Source organism: Micropterus dolomieu, unplaced genomic scaffold (assembly GCF_021292245.1).
Source record: "Micropterus dolomieu isolate WLL.071019.BEF.003 ecotype Adirondacks unplaced genomic scaffold, ASM2129224v1 contig_12944, whole genome shotgun sequence".
Classification (NCBI taxonomy): Eukaryota; Metazoa; Chordata; class Actinopteri; order Centrarchiformes; family Centrarchidae; genus Micropterus; species Micropterus dolomieu.
The window spans coordinates 62,432-89,053 of record NW_025741930.1 but is presented as its reverse complement, the minus strand read 5'-3'; the positions used below and the strand labels follow the sequence as shown (position 1 = coordinate 89,053).

Genomic DNA, 26,622 nt, shown 5'->3' with positions numbered 1-26,622 from the left:
CACACACGCACACACACACACACTTGTGCAATTCCCTATTCATCTTTGATTAAAATCACCACTCGTGCAAATCAGAAGGTGCTGGCAGCTCACTCCGAGCCATGCCAGATGTTGATGTGTAAAAAAAGGTCACAAACATTTATGTGTACCAGAGGGAAACTGTGCCCTGAGCGCGTTTTTAAAACCTTGCTGTAAAGTATGACCCTTCAGAAAAGTTGCAACATATTTAAAAAAAAATCAGACTACAAAAAACTTGCAACATTTTCAAAGTGTCCCACTTCACCTAAAGCCGTTATGTCCTTCATAAGTCTCTTTCTGTGTTTCAGAGTGCTTGGAGAGCTCAAACAGTGGAGACATGTTCAAGTATGTGGCTCTTTTATTTCCTTTGCTGCACAGCTAGTTGGCTACAGATGGCTGGTGTTTGCTCTGGGCTAACAGAGCCTGCTGTGGGAGTGGGTCAGATGCTGACTAGTCCTGCCGCCTCTGTGGGAGATACTGCACCACATTCCTACAGAAGGTGGAGGGCTCGGTGGGGTGAAGGACTGATGGGTGGGACATCCTGCATTGTGTCAGATAAGCGGGATGAATGATTCTGGTATCTGATGTTCATGGAAGCTGCTAAATAGATACTAAATAAAAAAATTAATATGCCATGCAGTGAACAGCAGTGAAAGCCTGTTTAATTAAATCTGTGCCTCGCAAAAGTCATCAGAATTTTTTAGCAGCCTGAGAAGCCATTTTCCACATGATAACCCACCTTTCATGCAAAATATGACATTTAGCACAAATGCAAAGCACAAAAAGGACAATGGCAGATACGAAGGGGTGCTCAGACAATGAGGCTTACACAAAGAAAATATTGTACGCATGAAACACGGGAGAGACAAAAGGACATGAAAATAAATGCAATTCCATACTACATAAAACTTTAAGATTGTGCACGGACTGGAAATGATGCATGCCAAATGTTTCAGAGACAAGCGAATGATGGTCAAATTAAAGATGGTATGGAGAAAATGTGCTCAGACACAAAGAGAGGGAGTGGCTGCTGGTGACCACGAGCCCAAGCAGTATGCAGGGCTGCGGTGCAGACAGGGCCCACATCGCACCTTTAATCCAAGTGTCTCGTGCACCGCGCTGGGTTCAGCTGCGCGGCTAGCCCTTCCTCTGGCTTGGGCCATCTGCAGATACATGGACGTCTAAAACAAGAGACAGCAACACAGTCTGGATGTTACGCCAAAGATGAGGAAGGATCGAGGACCTTCCCCACCTCCATTTGCATCGCTCGAGTCTGTCCTGACTTCCATACATGATGTAAAACCCCTTAACCCAATAGTATTGAAATAAATGTAATGCAAGTGCATGAGGAAAATATATATGTGAGTGTGCAAGATTGTACAGGGAATGTGTGTAGCTTTATTTGACCAGATGGTCAAAAGGGCAACCACAATAATCCTCAATCCTGTGGTTGAGTCAAGAAAGTCTCTCACAGTATGATAGATACAGTGAATTCTCCTCAAATCTGCTGCCAAAGAAAAACATTTGGCTATTATAGTTTACAAAAGCTAGAGGCTCCTACTTTAAGAATAAACCCCACAGTGGAGTGATCAAATGAAAACCATCCAAATGAATTATCAATTTTTTTTAATGTAAGTCAAGATATCTGTGTGCATGCATCTGTGTGGAGTGAATCATGTCATGTTTTTGCAATCATAGTGCAAACTCCCCAGCCCAGCTGAGAAAGGTGCTCATGGGGGGACGACTCAGACCTGTCGGTTCAATGTGACGGAGAAAAAAACAGCCTTCTCATTAATGGACTAGAACTGGAACATTCCACTGGCACCCCATAACGGGAGTTCCCACTTCCAATTACCCAACGTCTCACATGGTGGAGGCTGGCGGGTGGCCTGGAAGGATGCATGAAGGGGTGGATGGTGAGGGAATGGATGGAGGCCCTTAGTTAGTAAAGGGTCATGTAGGAACCGGATGCAACAAGGGACTCATGCAAGCAGCACTTGCCATTGCAATTTCTCCGCACCGCACTTTATATCTCAAGGGAAAGTCCAATGGGAAATTTACTTTTTATTTATCCTTTTTAAAAAGTCCCCTGGTCATCATTAGGGAACAAGTGTGATATTTAAAGAAGAGTGAGGTGTTAAAGGGGAGTATGGTAGTGATGCCTGGTTTGGTTTAGGAAATTCAAGAGCTTTAACAGCTCACTGGGGATGACAGCTGTGTGTTGGTAAAGCTGTGGTGGCTGCATTGCCAGACACAGAGACATGGTACCTCAGGCAGGCTTAATGATGGAGGAAAATCACCGTAAAGGGAACCTAGCGTAAGGTGCATGGAGTAAGAACTTGTGTAAAAATGAGAGGCCGAGCAATGCCAATTATGATGCAGAAGGAGAAAAATATTTGCTAAGTTGACAGAGAGATCACTTTCTTGGCTTGTACATTCCTCTAGTCTTTAATCCTAACCTGAGGCTTGCGTCCACGGTTGACAAAAGTACAGACTGGATTATAAGCTCCTGTCCCACAGATGTACAGCTGAGTCCGGTTCCATGGCTCGATCAGACGGATGAAGTTTGCACACTCATCCTGAAGACAGAAAGCCCAGACACAATTAAACTGTAATAAACATCTAAACACAAAGACATTCATAGTCATATTGGTACACATCCTGCAGATTTACCAAATGCTCAAGTGACAAAAAAATTAACCGGTACGGCACCAGTACATAATACTGTGCTTCTATATATGTTTGGACAATATATCAGTGGTGTTGTGCTGCCCACTCTGGCCTGGCAGAGAGGACGATGGTGAGATTGACTGGACTTCTCTGCTCTAATCCATTCCTGTCTCCTTGGCTAGACAGAAGGGAACCGACGCTTTTACTGGGCCAAGTCCGAACTCCACAGGTGAGTGCTATTTTTACAGGTTCCTCATATTAAAACCACTGTGCACAATGGAGGGAGCTGTATGCTTTTAATGCTCTGCTTTTCTTTTTTCAGCCTATCAAGTCGATGGAAATCAGCTCAGCTGAATGACCCTGCTGAGGCTATGAGTGCTGTCAACAGCCATACTTACATTGGCGTCTTTCCCACTCACAAGGCACTCCATCCTTCTTCGTTCGGACACTGGCCAGTGGATCTGCCAGGGGGAAACAGAGAACATTTTATAGTTACAATCCAACCTGTTATACATCACTGGCATTTATGAGATTTCTGGGCTAAAATTGCAAAAGGGATATCCACCCAGGCTAATATTAGTCCGGTTGGGATTGTTATAACCCAATTACAGTGTTTTAATGACCCGACACAAGAAAAAGTGCACTCCAACAAAAACTAGACGTGAGCTTAACAAAATGGCTGCTGCTGGGGCAATAGAACAGAACATTTTGCCCCTGGGGCTTCTGTTGTAGCGCTGAGGTAAAGGCGCTTGCTTCATCCCAGTGTAACAGCCAATTTGAGGGGCCAGAGTGTAGGGGGAGGGGAGACCGAGCATGGGAATGGTCTTACGATATGTGGGTCCTTGTTGATGTCATGGAGGTCCAGGGACAGGATGTGGTCCTTGCTGCCAACATACATGCGGTCATGGTCCTCATCCATACGCAGGATCCGGTAGTCAGATGTGTTGAGGAGGTAGGCAAAGTGATGAGCAGTGCCGGTGGATCTCAGCTCTGTATGGAGACAGAAATATATCCATTAATGACACCTGTGGTGCACATGCACATTTTAACACACACATGCATGCACAACTGACACATTCCTCATGCCACTCCTGCAAGCCATGTGGAGTTATCTGATGGTTTTCCACCAGCACTGTTGTAACTTAACACCGCACATTAGAGACAAGCGCTACTGAGTGTCTGTCACACTGTGTTGATGGCTTAATACCGCCTGGTGGATCGGAAGATCTAGAAAGTCTTTCATCATTGGCTGTCTCAGACACAGTTACAGATGATGTTTACTACGAATACATACCATCTATAAGGTAGGGTAAGGTGGATCTACTGAGTTTACATGGGTTTAAGCTGCTCCATGATTAGTTGGACACCGCTCTCTGAAGGTCAGAGGAGTGTGCGACTTTGGCAACACAATACAGTCCACATGTCCTCTCATGTCAAGAGTAACCCAATCTTCCGACAGCCCTGTGTTGGAGTGTTTGTTTGATATGTTCTTCTTGGTTCAGCAACCATGAACAGGCAGGGCAGAGAGGCCACTGCTAGGACAGCATAGGCCCCATGCCGCACCATAGACAAACACACACCTCCACAATCTATAGGGGAGAGGCATTAGAGGGTGGCACTCACATATTGTTGGACAAACACAGAGGTTTCACTCAAACAGCAGGAAAGTCCCATTTCACTGTTTAGCTTTATTCTACAACCAACAGACCACAGAGAGCTGAAAAAGGGAACCCCACTTTGAGGTTACCCCGAGTTCTTTTGTGTTGATTTAGCAGCCAAAAATGTGGTGAAGGGAAACCAGAGGATAAACTGTCAAATACAGTTAGCTTTTGTTTAACTGTTTACGAATAATATATAAGAACAGAGATTTGCTAGTGTAAAATAAAAGGAAGAAAGCATGAAATGTTGTCAACGTGGGGCGTCAGACCTTAAAAGCAACACTCTAGACTTATAAAAATAATAATCATTTCAAGATCTGAAAATGTTTCGGGCAGTTGATAAATAACCACATATTTTTTGCAAGCGCTCTATGTGCAGTCATGTTTGAAGTTACTGAGAAACATTCCTGTGAGGTTGTTAGGCGGTTCTGCAGAAGAGGTCTGGACACCAAAGCATGCAAAGCCATCAACATGTCCACCATTGGGGCCTTAAAATAAACACCATCTAGAGACCTTTTTAAACAGACTCCCGGTGGAATCTGATATTACCAGTCTTTCCAGCCAGATCTAAATTTAACACGGGGTTACGTCAATAAGCAAAGATTAATAGCATTAGATTTGCTATATTTGTACAGTTTGATTTAGTAACTGTGCCCACCAAAGGTGTGTTTACAGGTCAGCGGAGTGATTGACAGCTGTCATAGCCCACAGCAGAGGAGCTGCAACATGTGGTCCAACCCTGTGATTATTTGTTTTGGAGACTTAAGTTGAATGATGAGTCCCCATACACTCTAGCTGTGTTTATGTGTGTGTGCAGAGAGATTGAAACACATTGGATAAGAACGCATTGTACACACACACACACAGACACATATTCCATAGGCAGGTTGAAGCCCTTGCTGAAGCAGGTTTTCAGCAACTCCTCACTGTGTTTGCTGTCAGAGTAGCTGGATGGGACCATCTGTCAGCTGAAGAAGGACTGTGAACAGTGCACAGGAGCAACACTTTCTATAGAGAGCTGCACATTAAGGGACAAACCCAAATGTAATCTAATCTCATAATCATAGGAGCATGTCCAAATTCTACATCATAGCAAAAATATGGCCCACTGTAATAAACTCTGATGGAATATCTTTCCTCACACCTTATCCTCCATATCTAATTGCAATGTAAACTGCATCACAGAGGGCTATGCCTGTTAGATTATGGTGCTGCAGAAATCAAACCCTCCAGAAAACCTTCTATTTTGAAAGAATGAATCAGAGCTGACATATCTTTAAGAATTTAAGAGTTTCTAAGGCTCTACAGGAGTGATTCTGCACAGGACTTACATATGGAGCTCATGCTAAAGCCAAAATGCGATTGGGCCTTTTGGTACCATAAGAATGAAACTGTTGAAACCCTCTAACCATGAGATAAAATTAGAAAAAAAAAGTGTGAAGTCATTCCAGCTATTAGACATCATTCCCTATTCTGTCAGCTTTTCTCAGCTCAGTCCCAAAGTCAACTGCCGCCTCAGGGACGGGCATTGTGCTCCTATGAAATGTTGATCAAGGACGTACAATGGCAGCGGACTGAGCTCGGCTACTACACTGCACCGGAGGTCAGGCCGCCTGTGAAAACGAGCCCAGCAGGTCCCTAGACTGAGATTGGTGCCAGGCAAACACCCAGTCACAATCAGCTTATAAAAGACGGTCAAAGAAACTGTGCTGCTATGTACCAGATCAAGACTGATGCTGAGGAGTGGTTCCTGTGGTGCCTATATTGAAAATATAAAGAGGAATTTGTACAGTTGTGTTAAAGGATGTGGTAATTCCCAGAAGGCAACAGAAGCATGTTTGTGCTGCATTAATAATAATAATAATAATAATAATAATAATAATGCATTTTATTTAATGGCGCCTTTCATAACACCCAAGGTCACCTCACAAACAATATGCAGACATATTACTCGCCCATTTGAGGTTAAGTTTCAAATGACAAAAAGCAATTTGCAAATAGATCCCTTATCTGCTCAACCAGTCACGTTTTATTGAGCTCAGATACATCTGACCGCACAGAGTTTCCCCTGCAACACACAACTACATACTCACAGTAGGAGATTACAATTTTGAACAGGAAAGGCTCAGAGAGGCTACACTGCTGCGCTCTTTGTCAGCCACATTAGAGCATGGCTGCATTTTCCGCACACACAGACTTATCCTGGAGATTTAGAGGCTGGGAGCAGCGTACAAGTGTGTCTATTAGAGCCAGATAAACCCTTAAAGTAGTCCATTACTGCGTGTACGGTTTAGGTTCACTCTGGGGGGTCTGCACACAAACAGCGGGGACTTTGTTTCGGGAACACACCACTTCCCCTGTGGAATGGCAAAGGCTCTATTAGAGGTGAAAGTAAGCCGGTGAGGGAACCTGATCCTCGCACTCAATGTCTCTACTTTTACTCATTCACTATTTCTTTTTTTATGCTAGTACGCCTGCACTTGCAAGCAAGTAAGAGGCCGGTTTATGAGACCTCTCTCAGTTTTGTCTCATTTTCAAGTGGTCTCGTTCATGTGCACAAGTATTGCACGTGTGGTGGTAGACAGAAATTAAGTGATTACACAAGAGTCAGCTCAGACCTCTTAGTCCACTAGTGCAATCCGGTCCACTCAGTCTGCTGTGTACAGACAATCCTCTCCTCTCTCCCAGCATCTCAAGGTGATGCCGGTTCCCACAACTCAACACGCTGCTCCGGCTGCAAGAAAGGTTTCTGCCAGTGTTTGAGAACAGGGAGCTGAGTAACATTAGTCCTGAACACATTCTAGTTTAATGTCAGCATCAGAGCCAACGGATGAACAACATACAGAGCTACAGCTGTTGTCATACATGTACCTTCTGGTAAGGTGAGTTACTTGTACTTCCTTACTGGATTATTTCCAAATTCTCATACTTTATACTTACAGTCCACTACATCACACACTACCTAATTGTATATATAGTAGCTAAAACTAGATCCAGCTCATCCAGCTACAACAGAACATTTTTGATGCATCAGTATGAACAATCTATTCTATTACATGATATTGGTACAATGAGCTAAAACAACTTACTGAAGAGGATTTCAAATGCAGGACTTGTAAGTATATGAATAAGTTTTCCATTGACGATGATAGATAGATAGATAGATGGATAGATAGATAGATAGATAGATAGATAGATAGATAGATAGATAGATAGATAGATAGATGATAGATAGATAGATAGATAGATGATAGATGATTGATAGATAGATAGATAGATAGATAGATAGATAGATAGATAGATAGATAGATAGATAGATGATAGATAGATAGATAGATAGATGATAGATGATTGATAGATAGATAGATAGATAGATAGATGATAGATGATAGATAGATAGATAGATAGATAGATAGATAGATGATAGATAGATAGATGATAGATAGATAGATAGATAGATGATAGATGATTGATAGATAGATGATAGATAGATAGATAGATAGATAGATAGATGATAGATAGATAGATAGATAGATGATAGATAGATAGATAGATAGATGATAGATGATTGATAGATAGATAGATAGATAGATAGATAGATAGATAGATGATAGATGATAGATAGATAGATAGATAGATAGATAGATGATAGATAGATAGATGATAGATAGATAGATAGATAGATGATAGATGATTGATAGATAGATAGATAGATAGATAGATAGATAGATAGATAGATAGATGGATAGATAGATGATAGATAGATAGATAGATAGATGATAGATAGATAGATAGATAGATAGATAGATAAATAGATAGATAGATAGATGATAGATAGATAGATAGATAGATAGATAGATAGATAGATGATAGATAGATAGATAGATAGATGATAGATAGATAGATAGATAGATAGATAGATAGATGATAGATAGATAGATAGATAGATAGATAGATAGATGATAGATAGATAGATAGATAGATAGATAGATAGATAGATAGATAGATAGATAGATAGATAGATAGATAGATGATAGATGATAGATAGATAGATAGATAGATAGATGATAGATAGATAGATAGATAGATAGATAGATGATAGATGATTGATAGATAGATAGATAGATAGATAGATAGATAGATGATAGATAGATAGATAGATGATAGATAGATAGATAGATAGATAGATAGATAGATAGATGATAGATAGATAGATAGATAGATAGATAGATAGATAGATAGATAGATGATAGATAGATAGATAGATAGATAGATAGATAGATAGATAGATAGATAGATAGATAGATGATAGATGATTGATAGATAGATAGATAGATAGATAGATAGATAGATAGATAGATAGATGATAGATGATAGATAGATAGATAGATGATAGATAGATAGATAGATAGATAGATAGATAGATAGATGATAGATAGATGATAGATAGATGATAGATAGATAGATGATAGATAGATAGATAGATAGATAGATAGATAGATAGATAGATAGATAGATAGAATTTTTGTCATGTTATTGTGGAAAATAGACACAAGCAACAGCATGTAGGTTCAGGTCCATTGCAACTAGTGCATTTGTACTGTTCATACGCACATCTGGTTTGAAGTGATGGTTAAAGTGCCGAACAAAAATACCTTCATTACAACTGCTCTAAGTCTGAGGTTACTTGTTTTATCTCTCTGCCTGCATGTACACATACAAAATCTCAACAATAGGTCTTTGCATGAAGAAAAAAAATGTTGAGCAGAGAAGTCTATCCGGTAGCACTGAAGCAGGGTAAATACTAACACAAAGAGTGAAAAAACAGGGAAAAGTAAACATTTTATTTTAAGCATTGGCCGTGATGGAGAACCTGAGGACCTGTAAATTCTGGCTTGGTAATTGAAACACTGTCTTCCTGTGTGCATATTAACGCCACGCATGAATGTTTGTATGATTGATTGACTTTCTTCTTGCTAAAACCTGAGCCGATTCGCTGGAACAGGTCAGTGGTCACTGTAGTCCAATACAGTTGTACTGGGAAGTACTGGATGTGTCGCACCGTCCGATTGTAGCCCCTTCCTTAGACCAATATAAAAAAAGAGTGTGTTTTTGTCAGCTTGCCTGGTTAAATGAGGTATTGAAACATAGAGGGGAGACATGCCTCACTGTCAGACTGAGCCAGCCCTCCTCCTGAGAGAATACTTGGCTGCTGACGGTGATCTCTGGGGCTGCAGGCCTGCATGTTATAGCATATCTCTCTATCTTAAATTAATAGCCAACGGGCCGAGTTTTCTTTGGATATATGTTTGGACAGGAAAAGTTCACTGGCATGTGGTGCACCCTTAAGAACACATCTCCAGAAATAAGAAAGCACAGTGGTTTATGCTGTCTTATAAGAAATTATTTCCCACCATGCTGTCAAGGGAAAGAGGACACTGGATTTTACGTATCATATTCAGCTGTTAATGCATCCTACTCCACCGGTAACATCAGAACTTCCTCTTATTAAGGAACGATTACTGCATCCAGCGTGACTTAACAGTACACAGCCCACCCTACTCACAACTTTCCTGGCAAATTCACAAGACGCATCGGGGAAGTGATTGGATCATGGAAAACTCTGGACTGTGTTTAAACAAAACATTGAAGAGAGAGAGCGAATTAAGAGGGGGTAAAAACACATCCTGCCACTTGACAGCACACTCGTTACATGACACTGATATGGGCGTTCCACCCCACTGCATATTTCTCTGGTTTCAAATTGGTTCATTTAAAAGTGCTGGCTGCTGCAAATGATAGTGCAGAGCATGTTGCTGCCTGAAACCTGCACTACCCTGTAGAGTATTACAGAAAGGTACAGAGGATGGGGGATGGGAAGAGACAAAAGTTTGCGGTCTGTTGCTTCGATACTGAACAGGAAGGGAGTGATGAACAATGTGGAGCAAAGTGTGTAGCAATCACCTGCTCAATTCACGGGTCCCTGGTTTTCCCTTGTGGAACGTGTGTGTGGCTAATAATTAGAAACCGCAGCCATTGCATCAGCCCATCCCTCTGTCCATAGAGCTCAGCAAGATCACAGTGAGGCACTAAAGCTGGAACACAAAAGCTATGATTTATCCTACTAAAATAAGGCTAAGTGGATCTTGTTTTAAGTAGGGTTCAATTCACACTTCTAAGTTTGTGTAATAAAGAAACAGAAATACCCCATTAGCCCCTGGCACATTATAAGCGAGCTGCACTACCTGAGCAGTGTCCTGAGGCAGTTTCCAACCCGTCAGAAAGAGGTGCGTTAGTTCACACGCACCCAAGTGGCAAGAGTGATAATTAGGGTGTTTAAGAGGGGGCGGGAGAGGTGGCATGCTTTCTCACATCAAAGGCAGCACTTGTCAGGAATCTTGGCCAAATATTTTGAATGCTGTCAATGCAGAAGAGGAAACTCCAGTTAAGACGCTGTTATTACTCTTCAGAAGGCACACTTCATTTCAACAGCAGTGACGGGAGGCTCTGCACAAAATAGCTTTAGAGACATTTTTTTGGAAAATTGCAAGGTTGCCTAGTTGCCAGTTGGGTCAACTTTTAACAAGGAGCAGTAATGAGTTGAGACGCCACAGGCGTTGTGGAAGTCTCAGACTTTCTCATTAATTTACACTTTTGGTCCGTGAAATGGTTATTAAGTGTCTGCTGGCCATGCACCAGTATAAAGGTGCAATTGTCCTCTTGAGCACAGTTTACGTTGTTTGCCAAAAAATGAATTTGAGAATCGATGTGAGATGGCGGGAGACGCTTTGGTCTGATTTGAATAAGTTGGGAAATTATTACTTAGTTCAAGCACATCAAATGTTTTTGAGCATGGTGGCTTGCTGTGTGGTATTTAACTGTTGGGTGTAAATTAATTTGCACCTTCCTACAAAGTGTCCTTAAAGTGCTGTAAAAAGCAGAAAAAACTCAAGGTTGTTGTGTATACATAATCTGAATTTACACGGTAAGAGTGGAGTTGGCTTGGATCCAGACGGCTCTATCGGAGAGGGGCTGTGGTTCTCTCTCTTATCTTAATCTAGTAAAACTTTCTCACAGTGATTTCCTGTATATGCAGGATAAGGAAAAGCCTAATATAGGGGCTATCACTGAGCTCACAATCATGAAGATCGAGATTAAAGAGCCCTCTTCAGCATATGCACAAGTGTGTGGCCAGCGGATGGCTGAACTGGCACCTGCACTGATATCTTTTTAGCAGAATCACTTCTAATCAGCCACTCTCTCTCTCTCGCCTTCCTTCACTCCCAGCAGCTCCTTTCAACACAACTTGTCTTCATGTCAAACATTTACATGAGTTATTTGGGTTTGTGTAAGCTGCACGCTTCGATGCTAGTAGAGAAGTGACACACTTGTAAAAGAATGCCTGTGTGATTACTGGAGAGTGGGTATGAGGTTAGCTGTGCTGCTAAATGAAAAGGAACGATAACAGCATGTGAACGCAGCAGCTGCTCGCCTCGGCTTAGTCGCTCTGTGGGACGGAGGATAATAAAATCGGTCAGAGGTTCGGCCACTGTGTCACATCAGATAGGACGCGTCATTCAGCAGATAACAAATATGCAAAGGCATAGAATCCAGAGATATGATCTGACCCACTGGTAATGCTAAAGGGCCTGGCCCACAAAGGAATGGTAATCTTTTATGATGTGCTCTCACTCAGCGACGTGGTCAAGCTTCGCTGAATCCTCTGTCTGTGTGTGTGTGTGTATGTCTGCATCTTGGAGGAGAGACGGGCTCTGCAGCTTGCTGCCAGGAGAGAAAACACAGACATAACAGCATGTCTGTGCAAACACCTGTCCCATACAAACAAAGCGTCAACACATGCAACTTCGCTGACTGTCCTCTAAGGCCCCATCCACACTACGCCGTTTTTGTTTTAAAACGGAGACCTTTTGCTAAGTTTGCACCTCCTGTCCAGACTAAAATGGCAAAAAACTTAAACAGAGAAGTTTGAAAATGCTGCCAACCCTGTTTTTCGTTTTAAAACTCCGGGTAGCGTTTTAGTGCAGACGGGCAAAAACTTTTAAAACAATTACGCAGATGCTCACATTTGGCTCTCTGATTGGGTCTTACAAGTCATGCAAAGCAGAAACACAATGCTACTGACAGAGTTTTTGCGACACTTGCGACGACTTCCAGCCTGTTTTCCGCCGCCATACTCCAGTGTTACATTCAGTAACAGTCCCAGCTCATTATTGGTCCATACAAAAAAAAAATCTGTCTGTAGTACTGTTGTATTTTATTCTTTCGCCAAATCTTCTGTAACTACAGAACAGACCATCGGCTTCATGTTTACACCGTCACTAGATGTGCGTTTTCAGTCGTTTTGATACACAGCTAAAACGCTGGTATGTGTGGATGGGGCCCAACTTCAAACTTTGTGGAACTAACCAGTCCCGATATGACAGCGCTACTTTTCACAGTAATTGCAAAACTGAAACCACAGTTTAAAAATATGTGATCATCATTACTAGTCCTGATTATCCATCTCAGTTTCACACTACTCTACAACTCACTTCATTACACATTATTGATCCTGGGCATTTTTTATAGAGTACACTGTGGGGCTGCTCGATTATGACAAAATTAGTAATCTCGATTATTTTGGTCAATATTGAAATCACGATAATTTAACATGATAACTCAATGACCTTGGAAAGATCATGCATTTATTGAACTTCTAAAACTGAATGCTTCCTTTATAAAGTATATCTTCTTCTTAAAATTATTATATATGCATTGTCCTAAAAATTCCATATAGCCCATGAAATAAGAAATAGTATTCCAACATTATTAACTTTAAACAGCAAAATGGTGACAGCAACGCAGTCTTTGCCTAGGTTGACTGCTTGAGGGAGGGGCAGGGGCGATGGGCCGCTACTACTACTGATGTCACCAACTACTCGAGTTTGCGACAACTACATTACCCAACGTTACATTATACATAACACTGAAATCCAACCTTTAATTTATGCAGTGTAAAATTCCGTAGGCTTAAGCTAATAATGGTGACTAACAAGTCATTGCAGTTGTAACCCCCCATCATCTTGGCTTGAGCAGAACTAAACATGCCACAGCCTGGCTGAGAGGGAGTTTGGGCTTTTAGGGAGGGGCAGAAGCCACGGCTGTAAAGGAAAGGGTTTCGTTGGACTTGTAACAAAACGAGAGCATCATTGCGAAACGGAATGTGTCACTGTCTTGTTTTCATAATCGTTGGAAGCCTAAATCGTAACTGAAAATAAAATTGGATTAATGGCACAGCCCTAGTACATTGCAACATAACTTATTTTTCTTTTCCCACAGAAAAAAGGGACCATGATGAAGCTAAAATGGGGTGTTGCTCTTTAAGGAATATAAAATAATTTCATTCTATATTTTGAACAAAAAATACATACTTTTACAATTTAAGTGCAGCCTTTCTGAGTGACGGCATTTTTCAAATTTACTCCTTAAACGTATTGATCATTTTCAGTGCAGTTGAAAGGCAGGGGTATGGCAAGCACTTTGGTTGAAGCATACTGACGCCTTTGGTGAAACACTGCACAGACTCATCGGCCATCTTGTTTAAACCAAAGCATGGCAGATGGTGTTCCACACTTGGGTATGGACACTAAAAGACGTTTTCCAGTTTAAACTTTGCAAGACTATTCATTAAGGTTTTCTGCTTTGTTGTCTGGTTTAACCATCATTATGGTGCTTTTTTTGTCTATTCAAAGGCTGCAATTTGTCTACTGGAGGGACACCTGATGCCACATCATGAAATGTATCACCAAAACAGCATTATGATAAACATGATCAAATGTTTATCATAATCTATCTCACACAGCATCAGATTGTATTTTAGAATAGAAGACAGCATAGACTCCCTGCTGGGCTTTACCAGCTGTTAAACCACAATAAAGTGAAGCAACTTGGCTATTCATGGCATGTTGTTTGTGTTCTGTTGCTGTGAGCTCCCTCACTACGGAAAAGGTGTGACCCTCTCTTGTCTCAACACATGCTGAATGTGATCCGTCATAATATGCACAAAGAGCGCTCCCATATCACACATCATTAACCGCGACTCCTGACCTCAGAGTATCCAGGAGTTGCACCACGATGCTCTGTGAGACGTGACACCTTACTGTTTACAAACGTCGCCACCTTGTTACCACCGCACCTCCCGCGCCCCCCGCATCCCGCCACTCCCCTGCTGACCTGGGGGGCTCACCCGCTCTATAATTAGGAGCCACTGTAGTGCCCCACCCCTACTCTGTCCAACCCCCCCCGCTAATGGCAGCAATTTGTATTCACTGTCAGCTCTGATGAGCTCTCATGCGGAGAGATGGCCTTATCACAGGGCCTCTGGCTCACATCACCTAAGCCCCTCTCCTGCCGCCTGCCAAACCTAGCCTGTTGATGGACAGGCAGGGAGGGTGAGCGGGTGGGGAGGTGGGTGTAGGGGGGAGGTGCACATTTGTCTCCATTTTCATGTAAACTCTTGTAACAGCAGACAGATGTGCTCTGGTACAGAATCGGTTGAATAACACAAACAAGATTGCATGAGGGATCTATGACCAAAACTGAAATCACATATACCATTTCTGTCTCTTCTTCTTTTATCTTTCCCTTGTTTAGACCTCATACTAGTACCCTTAATAATACACAACAATGTGCACTGTTGGAACCCACGATCTCTCTCCAAACAAATGAGCACCTTCCTCCCTCAATCTAGCAGCAACACATAAAGGTGGAGATCAAGCAGAGAAGGATGTGAAATGTGGAGAACTAGCAGGGAAGGAGATCCTCCCATGAGAGTCTCGATCTGATCCTGCACATCTGCACAAACATGACTCTGTTTTAACTGACGTCTTTTATTAACAGTCTCCAGCTCAACAGTGACACATCTCGCCCTATTCCCATTCCGCATGTCAATTCTGGAAATCTTTCTGAAACCTCTGCATACCGACTGTGCTTGGGAAGCAAATTGCATTGTTCAGTCACAGGAGACTCTACCAAAAGGTTACTGGTTGCCATCATCTCAAGCAATCCCAGCTCTTTAGATTATTTTAAATGTTACAAATGCCCTAACCTGCTCTGGATGGGATAAAAACCTGCTTTTGCAAGTGCTGGCCAACAGGGCTGCTGCAGCCTGGTCCAGGAGACGTGAGGAGGTCAGAGGTCGATGGGCAGCAGTGGCAGTGCTTTATGTTCTGGTTTAATCTGGGATTAGCTCAGGGTCAGGGTTATCTCTCCTCAGCCTGAGGGGAATCAGGAAACAGGGATTGCCTGGGGTAAAGTGGCATTACTGGATGGCCTGTCCAGAATCGCAATGAGCCTGTGTTCAACAGGAGTAATATAAAGAAAAGAAAAAGGGAGAGAGAGAGAGAGCAAGTATGTCAAGCAGGACTCAGTGTGCTCTGGGTTGTAACCTCTCTGCCATCGGTCTAAACCTTCTGAGTCCTGAGATCCAGCTCAGCGGAGATCCGCATGCACTAAGACTGTGAATTACTACACCCCATGAACCAATGAATCACTGGTATATGGCATCTGGCTTGCCACAGTTATGTGCATACTTTCTGGTTTCCTGAGTACATTTAGCATGGTTAATTCATTTTAATGCTGATATAGGACAGATGCCAGAGGAGGTAACAGGCAAGCATGCACTCAAGTGTTCGTATCAAAGGAACAAAGTAATAGCACTGCAGAATTATCAGAATAACATTGCGGGAGATGCCACAAAGACTTAAACATACAGCCCTGAGTGGAAGAGCCCTGTTACCTTTAGCCTCCCTTATCTTAACTTGGCATCTCAGCTTCATGATGTCTGTCTATAATCCCCATATACACTCAGACGCAGAGACACACTCTACCGTCTCTAGCTCTGCTGTATGGTTCCAGAGGGTGTCTCCACCTGGGAGCTATGTCAGCCATGAGACCAGAACAACCTTGTTGTAATGAAGATGGATCTCTCTCTCAGTCTCGCGCTCTGTCTGTAAAATGTTAAAGCTAGTGAAAATGGAGAGGTCTTAAACTCTATGGGAATGTTAAAAGAAACAAAATACAGAAACCCTGCTGTGCTTAACCAAAAACAGAACTAGAAATCATATAGGAAACCGGAAAATTATTTAATTTAGGACAGTAGCCTATTAAATCTGTATGATCGCACTGTCCCACAGCACAGCCTCTTAATTAAAAGTTTCATTCAAACTTATGAAAGTTGTTGTCAAATTGCAGCAACAAAGTCAGTTTTAAACAGCTGAATCTATAGTGGATCTGTCATTTTTGTAAGAATCTGCTCAGGGGTTTCCATGGAAAAATATTAACTTTTCATTATGAACGACACTGTCTCACATAAACATTAGTCAATGTTGATCTTTGTGATATTTCTGGTGTGACAGAGAATATCTTATGCTAATGTAAACTGCCAGACATGACAAATTGCATCAAAGGGCATGAAAAAGACAGGTTTAAGATGCCAATGGCTGACTTCCAGCTGAGGTTTTCAATTTTCTTTTTTTATTATTCATTTCATGTAGACTGTTTTCCATGCAGTGCTCTGGTAAAGCAAATCTGAATCCTCTGCAGTCCAAGTAGTTTCCATCCAAAGAAAGAAAGTAACGGTTTAATTTGTATCAATGGAGCAACATCTTCTCCTTGAAAGCAGTGAATTCAAAGAAAAAGGCTTTCTTGGCAGCTTGAATCCACGATTGAGAAAACTATGTCAGGAAACGCAGAAAAATGTCTCAATGCGCCAATACATCTCTGTGTCTCTCAGGTGCATCCTGACAGGCCAGTGGAAGATTTACAATTGAACAGACACAGGATATAGCAACCTAATGCATGTGACACCAGTGACCCACTATCATGCCCTGTGGTTATGAATGCCTTATTTGTTGGAGCAGCATGGGGTCACATTGTGGGAGGCCAGTTGTTCCAACCCCTTCCTGAGAATGACAAGAAGGCAGGACAGATTGTGACAGCAGCCATTGTGGCTCTGCTCCAGGTCTCTTCCTCCCACCAGGCTCCCACTGCTCCTGAGTAAGTGCACGCGGTGCCACCTCAGCGCTTATCTTCCTGTTCCTTGGGGGGCTGGACGAAGGAGAAGTTGGGTGTAGGGGCAGGAAAGCTTTTACCATTTTATTTGCAACGTAGAGTTTCTCTAGCTTATCATCATTCATACTTGCAAAGAGGCAGATGTCGTTGATGGACACAGGAGACTAATGGGACAGCCCTCTCGCTCATCCCTTCTTTGAACAGAAGCAGGCGATCAATTGAGTTCCGATGCACCCCTGATTCCCAGGCCTTGGGGACAGGAAGTGGGATTAGAAGACAAATCCCATTTTTCCACGAGTATGTCAGCAGCCCCATCGCATTTTGCCTCATCACTTACTTTCTTTATTCAAAGGGCACTCATCTGAAATGAAGGTGATTAGCCTTTTATAAACAGCTTTGTGTTTTCCGGTGCCGCTGCCTCACTGTCCCTGTCAGCCAGGGGAAGCCCAAAATGGCCTGCATCTCGAACACATGCTCCCATGGGAATGGAGTGTCACAGGGCTAAAGCTGTCTGTTTGCTTCTTCAGAAGTGCTTGTCGGATGGTTGAACACACCTTTCCTCATACTGGGGGGAAAGGGGCTGTGTCCGACAATGTCTGTGACTTTCCGAAACTGACAATCCGACATTCGCACCCACTCTCACTCTCTCAAGCTCTCTTTTTTCAATTTTCTTGTGAACAACCAAGTGCCACACTATTAATGCCTTTGCGAACTGCTATAAACACACTTCATTTCCGACAGTTCTGCTCAGCATAATCCCACCATAACCCCTTCTGAACCAGCACAGTTCTGCAGCCACAAAAGGAGACCCGTTTGGAGGTTACAAGACAGAGCAAAAGCCACTGGTTCCATCGTGCTGTCTAATACTATAAGCCTGCTGTACATAAACCACGGTAGTTTTAAAGGGCCTTCTAAGGCTCTGTACACTTATCCTGTTTCTGAGTCAGAACGAGATAATAGGTTCCCTTAAGATGTGAGGAATCAATCTGGTGGGAGAGGCCGTCCCCAACTAACCAATTTATGTTTTCTTTGTCTTTTTAGTGGTTTTATTTTGGTTGATTTGGACATTGCTTAAAATTAGAGTTTTGGATCATTTGCATTTTAATACTTGCATGTTGTCCAGACCCCTAACCCTAGATCATGTTTAGAGATGGCAACTGTCCATTTAATTTCTTCTACAAAACAAATGTGCATTATATCGTTTAAATTCAGTCTTCACCTAGACAGTTCTTCTGGAATTTATCTGTGTTTAGACTTTTATTTTGGTGGACCACACTCTACGCCCATGTAAGGTGGTGTTAAGGAGATAGTGGCGGGGGGGGGGGGGGGGGGGGGGGGGGGGGGGGGGGGGGGGGGGGGGGGGGGGGGGGGGTTTGCAGGGTCAGCGAGTTTACCAAGCCGATTTAGCCATCCCAGTTCGTCACTGGTAATCTCCCTGCAGCTAACAGGGTGATAAAATCAGCCCGATAACTGCAGGAGATGGATAAAGAGAGAAGTGGACAGAGTGGGTGAGAGAGAGATGTGTGTGCATGCCTTCTTAGACCTCATCCCTCTGTCACTCACACACACGAACAGATAATATGCATAGCATGAACACACACACACACACACACACACAAGTTAAGTACCTCGCACACAACAAGTGTGACTCGTGATGGTTTAGAAATGCGGCAGCTGGAGAAATTTAAACACATTGTAACCATGAGATGCAGCAATGTGGTAATGGATACAAATTGAAAGTGGTCATTGCAGCAGTTCCTCTACACATGCAAAACCAGCAAGCAAATTTAGTAGAAATGAAGTCCAGATGGAAGGCACAGAACAGGCGAAAGAAAGAAGCGTGTGAAAGGTTCACATTGGTTCCTCTGAGGTGGAATATGGAGGTGTTTGCTTTGGCAGTGTTGACCAAAACCTCAGCCCTTGGAGAGAAAAAGAGAGACACGCAGCCAAAGCATCCTCATTCTCTTCCTTCAAACCCCCTCACTACGGCCTCTTTTTCCCTCACCATAAACACTTAATTTCTTTCCGAACTCAACGCAATATGCTTTCTAAATCAGGGGAGGCTTCTCCTTTTTTCTCACATTCCCAGCCAAACAGAATTAATCTGAAGAGGTGGGACCTTTATGAACCAAACACTGCTACGTGTCTGCTCCAGGAGCAATACAGTCGGCGAACTTGATAGGTCTTACCTTTCGCTGACAGCCCGGCAGGACCTCATTTAGTCACTAGCTTTTATTTGAACACATTGAAAGGAAATGTGCTTGTCAGAATGTATTTAGTGACTTCAGGTGCAGGCAGGTTAAACAGTGATGTGTAATACCTTTTGAGGGTGAAATGCCACTCCACAGGTTGCCTTGGCTGTGCTCTAACCACAGGGCTATACATATTCTTTTCAACAATGTATATATATTACAGGAATCAAATGGCTCTCAAAGGTGTAATGTACTCATTCTGACAGAATTTAACGGCGCAAAAACCAGCCCCCTCCTCACCAGAAAAACAGCTGTAGGCTATAAGTTGATTATGCAGCAACTTATTACGGCCGATATTTACTTTTATTTATTTATGGCCAAGGAAGAAGTCAGGTGATATATTATAAATAGCGATAAAGTCCGTGTAAGAAGGTGGATGGATGGGCCACGTAACTTATGTAATGTACTTCTTTTAACGCTTGTTGCCTAAACCTAGCCAACACGTTTAACGTCATGTGACATATTTAAGGTCCGGTACACCTGTTGCTGGACTGGTAATTTCCAACAGTCATATATGTCGTTTTGGGACAGCACTGTGGTTTTGTCCCAGTTCAATTAGCTGTAGCTGTAATGGCTGACTGAAACTGCACATTATGTCTAGCCTCGTGCAGATATGCTAATGGCACAAAGATCGATTTTCCCCGTTTCTCCTTTCAGCTGTGCTCTGTCCTGCTCTTGGAGCTGAAGTAACACTGTGATCAAAAGTAATTCTCTCAGCTCGACCTTTCTCTGGTACATCAAAATCTGAAGACACCATACAAACTCTCTTTCTCACTCATCATCACTCGATTGCCCTGCAGCTATTCTAAACTCTCAAATTGGCAAAGTGACCTTGATAAGAGACAAAACAACTGTCAATCATTGATTACCAGGACTTTTTACACATTCACTTAAGGGCTCCCCTTTCAAGTTTGATCAATATCAGCCAAAAAGTAGTCAGAGAGTAACACATAGGAGTGGCTATTAAGGGAGCATTGTCCCTCAGGGAAGACGGGCAGCCTATGCAGGAGAATGGGGTAGGGGAGGGGTCTCATTACACACAGCCCATCAAACTGTACCAACAAATTTCTAAAATAAAGACACATTTAATCTAAGTGTTTCCTGCATCTATCTCTGCCAACACAGAGACACAACAGTCCAGCATGTAAGGATAATGTTGTTGGTCACGCATATGATGACCACAAACAAATGTCCACTCCCTCAGTTGACGTCGCTGTTAAGAGCGCATACCAAATTTTTTATTCATTATGAGCCATTATGAGAGGTTAACAACGTTATCTACCTGCTGTGAAAAGCTTGTCACCACCAAACATTGTACCGGAGTTAGACCCCGACAAAGCCACAGTATACAGAGTCTAATTTCTGCAGTTTTGTCCATCATTTCTAATGGTTATGATGCCATTGTATTCATTAGTTTATTGCAGTAATTTGGGAATGCAGCAAAAAGAAGTCCAAAACGGGCAACATACCCAAGCAATCAGACAATGAGAAAGGTTGGAAACAAATCTGTTTATCTGTGCAGTGAGAGATTATTATCAGTATTCTTAGTATGCACTTAAGTTGTAATCAACCAGAATTATCCTTTAAAAGCTTTTAACAGTGAGCTCAGTCGGATAAAAACACCTGTGAAGTATCAATGTTTAGTTTTCTTCCCAATAGAAGCTAAATCCTTTTTTCACATGACCTGAGACCACGTAAGAAGAGAGCCAAGCCGTTCGTTTAACCACTGCATTCCACAGAAAAGCAGAATCCTTAACAGGGAATTTATGTAAACCACGTCAAAGTAATAAACCTAGTGGCTGCAGAAAAGTGTCAGGTGAAAATGTTGATGCCCTGTCTCCTAATTCCTGGATAGCATATTTGACATGGAATCAACGGTTAATCCAGAGAAAAGCAGGTTGGTGGGAAGCGGCTGAGGGATAGCTAGGTTGTATTGCCGCTAAGCCACGACTATGATCATCCCACTCTGGCAGCATTTGCGGCACTCCCCATAATGACTCATTGATCTGAGCTTCTCAATCCCTGCCTGCTTTATCTGAGCTAATGGGACGGCATGATGGTCTGTCACAGTTGGCAATCTCCCAGAGAGACTGAATGCACTTAGAGGTCAGTGCTCCAGTAGTGCTGCACTACAACCAGGTGTAAAAAAATTTTTTTATATATCTTTCTGTACAAACTGGCCCTCCTTATTTGACAGGTCCACACTCCCTCTAACAACTAGGACTTCCTTTTATCATTTCAATAACAAACTCGCACTCCACGATTCTTCTGGGTGCATGATAGCCTTGCTTTGACCCCATACATTTGAAGCTTGCAAAGGGACTCCCCTACACAAACCCATGAAAGGCTGCCAAATCCAGTCATTTATAACCTTTGAGGCTGGCATGACAGCGGGACGCAGCAAGCAGGAAGGGAGGAGAGAGCCTATGGGAGGAGAAGAAATGAAACGTCTAAATGGAGCTAACATGTTCACTGTACTACAATACATGTCCCTCAGCAGACTCACTTTGCTTGCTTTCCCTATTGGCCAGTGCTACTGAGAGCACTGGTAGAAAGTATTTTTGTCAGAGAACCACGGCTACAAACATTGCAAACTATATGATGTGTATTTTCAGTACTATATTCCTTCAGGTTCACTGGACTGAGAGGAAGAGTAGGGTAGCCCCAGCATGCATTGCCTTCAAAAAACACTCCTGTGGTGCATCTACTCTGTGCACAGAAACTCTTAATTTAATCACATTCCTCTGCATCCATCCACTGGTCACAATATAAATCCCATACGACGCAGGGTCAGCAGAGGGTCTACATGAAAAAAAGAACACTTTTAGAAAAGAAGAGTTAATCACCCCACCCCCTTGCCCCACAGCTGCTCATCTCTGTCTCCCCATCATCATCCCTCTTCCTTATTAACCCAGAGGAAGCCTGTCTCTCTCGACTCAGTCGTGCCTGAGGTGACATCCACACATGGCAGCAGACATACAGACAGCTTGACAGCTGTGGAAATATAGTGAGGTTTGGCAAAAATCAAAACTCGGCCTCCCTGCGAGATTTTAATGACTAGTCCGTCTTTCCCCACATGGGTTTAGCGAGACACACCTAACAGCTCTGACGTTTGACTGACAGGCAGGATATCCTACTCTGTGACCCTGTAGCCCTCCTCTTGAGCAGTTTTGGCAGTTGGTAATGAGCTACAGGAGAGGCCGGAAGTATAGATTGCAAAGTGGCTAAAATACAGCTTTGTTCAGAGTGAATTCCTAGATGGCAAAGACAAGGAACCTGCAAGGGGGAGACATCTCAGGCCCAAAAGTTTTTTCAGTGGGTGGCAAGTGTAACTGAGATAATTGCAGTCATTTCTACTTTATCCCAGTTTGAGGCAATGTTCTGCTTTTACTGACCTTGGGGGCTCCTCTTTGGAGGTAAGACCTTAGTGGGTGTTCAGACCAAACATAGCGAGGCGTTAAAAGACTCGAAGGTTGTGTTGCTACAGGTACGGGGAAGAAATAATTTAGGAAGTTCAGTTTGAGTGATAGATCCATGAGTTTGAAGGCTTATCAATCGACAAAACACTACACAGTGGTTTATATTTATTAAGAATAATCTTATAACCATGGATAATTATCAGACATGGAGGCATTCATTTTATACTCCTTCTTAGCTATCATGGGGTTAATGGTAGAATATGCCAGGAATGTGTGCTTGTACGTATTTAACTAACCAACGCAGTGTGTTGGTGGTGTACAGTGCATTGTGTTTTTTGGTGGATGGATCTTGCATTCTTTTGCCGGGACCTCTCCTGTACTCATTCTTTCATTCATTTAGCGGCAGTGACTTGTTTAAATACTGGATAAAAGAATATTCTATGCAGTTGTATTTATGTTGTTTCATTCATTGTGATAGAGTATGGTGATCGCTGGTTTTCTGGCTTTGCTGGATGTGTCTCTCCGAAAAGGGAAGATAAGTAGACATATTTAAGCTATTTGTTTTCTTCATTCTCAAAAATGTCTACAACTACAGCTGGAGCCCTGTGACATTTTAAAGAGGCTACTGCATAGCCTTTGGTGTAGCTACGGCCACAAGTACAGTTTTAGGCTCTTTTAAGTACAGAAGACCCAGTGAATTCCACCATGGAGGAACCTGCCACGTTCTCACACTCTTTCATGGCCCTGCAGCACTCAGCAATTAACTGCCAATTTGGTATGAAACCCGCCATGGGTCAAGTTCTTCTTGTCCCAAAAGACAACATTAATAGATATAAACGTAGCTCCAATGTGTAAGCAGTTAATATGGCATGTTATCATTGGCCATGGCAATGACCTCCAAATCATTTTCACAAGCAGGGTTGAAGTTGCCACACACTTTCATTGTGTTTAAGTGACTTAATCAATTAATTTCATTATTCATTTGCTAAAAATTGCTCCACATCTACACTCCCTAAATCACAGAACTCCCAGCTAAACTTCATCCACTTTGCATTTATATCTTGATAAAGGTGCCTCTGAGTAACTGCTATCTCAGAATAATCTGATTTGGACAGGAAAACACCCCTAATGCTTGTGTTTGGCTGCTCACCACTGTAACTCTCCAGCAACCCCAACCGCTTTTTCTCACTTTCTCTGCATGAGCACTGCAGGCAATGCACAGATGTGAACAAGACAAAGCCTCTTGCGATCCTCCCGGCCCTCGCCCCGCCTGCATGATGTTTCTGAAAAAATATTTTAATTGACACAGCAATTAAGCAAGACAAGTCAAAACAGAGCTCTGGTGGAACCTCTGTGTGAGGAGAGAGCAATCTGCTTCCCCAGGCAAGTTTATCTTGGGAATGTCATCAGAGAAGTATGGCTTGTATCTCAGCCAGCGAGAGTTCACTGCAATGAAAATATCTGGGAATAATGTGTGATTAACTGCAGTACATCACAAGTGGGAGCAGTGGGAGATTAATTGGTGTGCATCACCATCAAAAGGTCACGCCAATGCTCTTGCATATTTTAGCCAGCTTACTAACAATTATGTATGAGTTAGTTATTCAATTTGTATGCATTTGTCCTTCCAAGCAGACTTTCATTCATTTCTCTACAAAGTTCATAGTGTTGAAACAATTACTGCAAAAACAATGCAAAGTTTTATTTTCATAAAACCTCCAACTTCTAGACCAAATATACACCAACAACGATTTTGAGGTGTGACTTTGATATCTTGCAGTAAAAAGGTTGCTATTCATCAGTTAATTTGTAACTCCCAAATGCATATACATCCAACAATCATTCTGACACAAATCAAAGCTGCAGTGATCTCAAACGAGTTTCAAGTCTCCGCAAGTTGATTCTCACACCACATTGATGTTGGTGGACGTGTGACAGGTACAGCATGACAAACACATTCAAAAATGTATAATATCACAACATCGTTTGGATTATGGTCAGCAGTAAAGTGCATGCAATTTGTAGTTAAATTAGTAAGACACGGACCGCCGGAATGATCCTTTAAAGACATGCAGTATATTATCCATGCCATGCTTGGTTTGGCAGCTACATAATATGAGTGAACTGTCATGTACCACAGGAAAAAAAAGATCTAAGAACACTCATTGCAGTATCATAATGCAGATAATTCTACATGTGCACATTTTAAAATACTTTAATTTCACTTTTATATTTCAAAGATAAGATCATACATAGCTTTTATAGCATCAGTAGTCAAGCAGTTTTCCCGACATGATGGAGACCAAAGCCATAAATATTCTCTCACTCCACAGCCCATTGAGGTTAACAATGATGTATTGCCAGCGATGGCTTGTTTCTTCAGATGATATTTATCACAATCAACCTCAAGCCCTATTTATTTCCTAACAAGCATGTGAAGGTTGAGGTCTGAACCAAGGCTGCAGCAAGTCCCTTTGAAATGGAGCATTTAAAAGTAGCACTTCCCTTCATAACATTAATCTCCTGCCAATCCTAATTTCAGATGAAATCAATTGTGCGCCACATTAGAGAGAATAAAGATCTAGCCTTGTATCTTACATCTCCTGTGGAAATAGCATTTAATTAAATGGGTTTGCCTTGTACGAGACACAGTAGACTTTATGTGAGACAAAAGAAAGATAATGTCCACAGGCGTGTCAACACACATTTAATATCACCTGAAGGCATCCATCACAATAAACTCACAAATTAAAAGGGGAGAATAAAGAAGGAGAGGAAACTCTTTGACAGGCAAACTATCAGGTGTGTCAGTGATTGTCCGGGGTCATGACAGCACTTTTCAGCACTAGTTCAGCTTTTCCCTCTGGTTAACGTATGAAAGTTAATTTTCTTGACATCTCGAGAGGCAACCATTGCCAGGCAGCTGAAGCCTGTTGCTAAGAGAGAGAACTGGGGACGTGTTAAACTGAGAAGGATGAAGAGGTCGGCCCCAGCTGTGAAAAGAGCGATCGCTGCATCCATCATCAATTCAGGTGTCTGCGAGTTAAAGCTATTTTATAACTTGGCACAATTTGGATGGATGGAGGTTTTTCTGCCTGCCGTGTTTTGACAAGGTGAAAACAGCAGGCTGATATTATGCAACTAAAACAAAATATAATTTAAAAATCCCATGGTTTATACTCCCTTGTTGATTTAATTTCAGTGGGCGTTCTTGTACTGTTGCTTTACCTCCAGCCAGACACTCCTCTTTTCCCTTCAACCATGCACATCATAATAAATGGAGTCATCATGTAATTACTTCTGAGTTGTGGATGTTTTTTGATGCGATGTTCATCCCCATCTTGACACAAAACAAAATGTGTCTTCTTGCTGGTGAGAGGCTGTGGATACATATAAGAGAACTTGCACCCCAGTAGCATCATTTCTGTGTCAGAGCTTATGACCACGATCTGCAGGACCATACCCTGTCAGCGTTTGACTTTAAACTGAAAGCACCTGCCACTTCCCTGGAAAGTAACAAGCAAAACAGGCACC

General features: G+C 42.3%; 1 protein-coding gene across 2 annotated transcripts in view; it reads right to left on the bottom strand.

Moving 5' to 3' along the window:
* Window positions 1-26,622, bottom strand: part of LOC123966215 (semaphorin-3F-like) — a 61,343-nt gene that overhangs the window by 19,589 nt on the left and 15,132 nt on the right. For both annotated transcript variants that reach the window (XM_046042412.1, XM_046042413.1), the window contains exons 3-6: window positions 3,518-3,678; window positions 3,087-3,149; window positions 2,478-2,597; window positions 1,110-1,199 (exon numbers count right to left, since the gene is read on the bottom strand). In XM_046042412.1, coding sequence (XP_045898368.1) covers window positions 1,110-1,199; window positions 2,478-2,597; window positions 3,087-3,149; window positions 3,518-3,678 — 434 coding nt within the window. The remainder of the gene's footprint in view (window positions 1-1,109; window positions 1,200-2,477; window positions 2,598-3,086; window positions 3,150-3,517; window positions 3,679-26,622) is intronic.